This window comes from Dendroctonus ponderosae, unplaced genomic scaffold, assembly GCF_020466585.1.
Source record: "Dendroctonus ponderosae isolate FM_Combo_2020 unplaced genomic scaffold, Dpon_F_20191213v2 Dpon_F_20191213_1, whole genome shotgun sequence".
In the NCBI taxonomy this organism is placed as follows: domain Eukaryota; kingdom Metazoa; phylum Arthropoda; class Insecta; order Coleoptera; family Curculionidae; genus Dendroctonus; species Dendroctonus ponderosae.
This window is the reverse complement of record NW_026017110.1, coordinates 13,075,269-13,077,653: the sequence shown is the minus strand read 5'-3', so window position 1 is coordinate 13,077,653 and position 2,385 is coordinate 13,075,269. Positions and strand designations below refer to the sequence as shown.

At 34.4% G+C, this 2,385-nt stretch overlaps 1 protein-coding gene across 1 annotated transcript in view; it reads right to left on the bottom strand.

Annotated features, from left to right (window-relative positions):
- Positions 1–726: 726 nt before the first annotated feature.
- Positions 727–2,385, bottom strand: part of LOC109536224 (muscle M-line assembly protein unc-89) — a gene marked incomplete at its 5' end in the record, with an annotated part of 7,734 nt that continues 6,075 nt past the window's right edge. Inside the window, 1 exon segment of the mRNA XM_048661256.1 lies at positions 727–1,001. Within this exon segment, the coding sequence (XP_048517213.1) occupies positions 847–1,001 (155 nt within the window).

Genomic DNA, 2,385 nt, shown 5'->3' with positions numbered 1-2,385 from the left:
TAATTAATAGCATATCCGCATATTCGATATTGGTGTACATTTTGTGAACGCTTCAGTCACAATTTTACAAATGCTTGTTATTTTTGAGAGAAGCTAGGTATCTGATAATGTCAAAAACGTCAGTGCCGATTTGACTTTTCATCAAAAAATTGTAGAAGAGAACTGCTTTAATATTAGTAATAACCGCAATTTGAAGCAAAGATCCAAATTTTGCTGATTGGAGGGTTAAGTATTCCAGATGCTACCAATCAGGCATGGGACCATTTAAGAATAATGCTTAATAACAAAGTTTAAATTCGATTTTCGAACTGTTAATCTTCTTCTAGAAATTTTTGAAATATTTTTCTTCAATATTTTGCGCGCACTGTCCAAGTGAGCCCTTATTACCCCTTAAAAGGAATGACGCCAATTTTGAATCACCCTGTATATAAAAAAATAATTTGAAAGACCAGTTGCGGTAATTTTATTTCAGTACCTTGAGGTTTTTTAGTTCTGGTTCTAAGAATAAAAACATTACGAAAATAATAGCCAATAAATTAAAGTGTATCCACAATTTAGCTAACTTACCTTTATACCCCCCAAATTAAACAAAGTTCGAGCCTTGACCTAATATTGAAAATTCTTCATGGTTTGCTTCTTTCTAAAAATACGAACCATACGTTTGTTTCTTCGGTGCTGTTAAGAAGGCTCGAACTTTCCCATTGCTTTAGTAATAAAACAACAATATTAAAACCAATAATTAATTTAATAAATTCAAATATGTATACTTAATTACTAATCTGCGAAAAAAAGTGAAATTAAATGTATATAAAATAAAAAGCTGCTTGAACTATCATCTGCATTTTATTATTTTTTCTTTCGCCCAACCTTTTTCGCGGGCTTCGCTGTACTGAGCGGGACATCTTCTACCATTTTTTCTTCTGAAATTTCTGGTAATTGTGTTTTGGCAATTCGAGACGAGCGACTTCTGGTAGTTCGTGCTGATGAATCGGACACATCAGCTAAAAACCCGCCAAAATTTAGTTAATTTTGATTGAAAATGATACAGTGATGATTATGATCAGCACATGTGGCATTTATTTACTTTTAAAGGCAGTTGTAGTTATTTACCCAATTTATTTAAGCGACAATAACAAATATCTTTACCACTATACATATACTGCTATACCGGGGGTTTATAAATAAGTGAAGCAACGAAAAACTATACATTCCGCACGAAAAAAGAAACACTTTTTTCCTTTGCTATTTCGGTTATCGAGATCTCTTGACAGTCCCCGTCTAACCTTCGAGAGAGTGTGGTGACCTCTCGCTCCATATCTCTATTTATTTTTAATTTTTTACCAGTTGATAGGAACCGTGTAAATCATAAACTTGAGCTTTTCTACACACATTATCGGTATTAATACATAGTTACTTATTCGCACCTCACTCAAATTGATTGGACGTGCCAGTGGTGGAGATTTAAAGCTATGGTATACGTCTTCCCTGCCTGACGTATTTGCTACTACTACTACCGAAACGCTAATAAATTTAACACGAAACAAAATAACAAGTTAACCGTTGTTGAAAACAAATATTTTTCTTGATCCCCTGCTGGAAAATACGTACTTTCGCCACTGTTTTCGAAAATGAATGTTCAAAAACTTTTTATGCACAATTTAATGTTCCAAAAAAAAAATGAAAAATGCCAACAGTTATCATTACACGCATTAATAGAGAACAAAAACCAGTAGTTGGTTTACTAGATCGAGACATTTTAAAGATTAATTTTCCATAAGTAGATAACAAATAGACAGACTCTAAGCATTAGTATTGTTGCGGCTTGATTTTTAGCGCACAGCGGCAACGCAGCTTCCACCGTTTTCGGGACGCCTAGCGCTCGATACTTCGAGAACGAACGGCAATAGTCGATTGGATCATGCCCTGGGCACTCTCACTTATGCCCACTTGCACCAAACTTCTTCTAAGCACGTCCTTACCTAAGTATACCTTGAAATTTAAGTCCGACTTAAGTTTCAATGAGTTGCACCATCCGTTTTTCACGTGTTCTTAGCTAAGCKTCAGGCAATAACCGGCAACTCTGTATTTTTCGTTCTGTTCTGCATGTCTGTGTTGTTTCTAACCGAAATTCGAGACCTTTTTAAAATTTTGTTTCACTCATGGCTGCAAAACAGAAAGGGTCTCCTAATTTTGGCGCTTCTGAAAGAGATACTCTTTTAGAGCTCGTTGCGTTTCATAAAAATCACCAAAAATAAAAAATACAATAATAAAAATAATAACAATAAAAAAACCAGATGCTGTGTCTTCGCAAGAAAAGCAGTCAACATGGTAGAAAATGTCGGGCCAATTTAATGCTATTTGTTAAAACAATTAATAATTAATTTT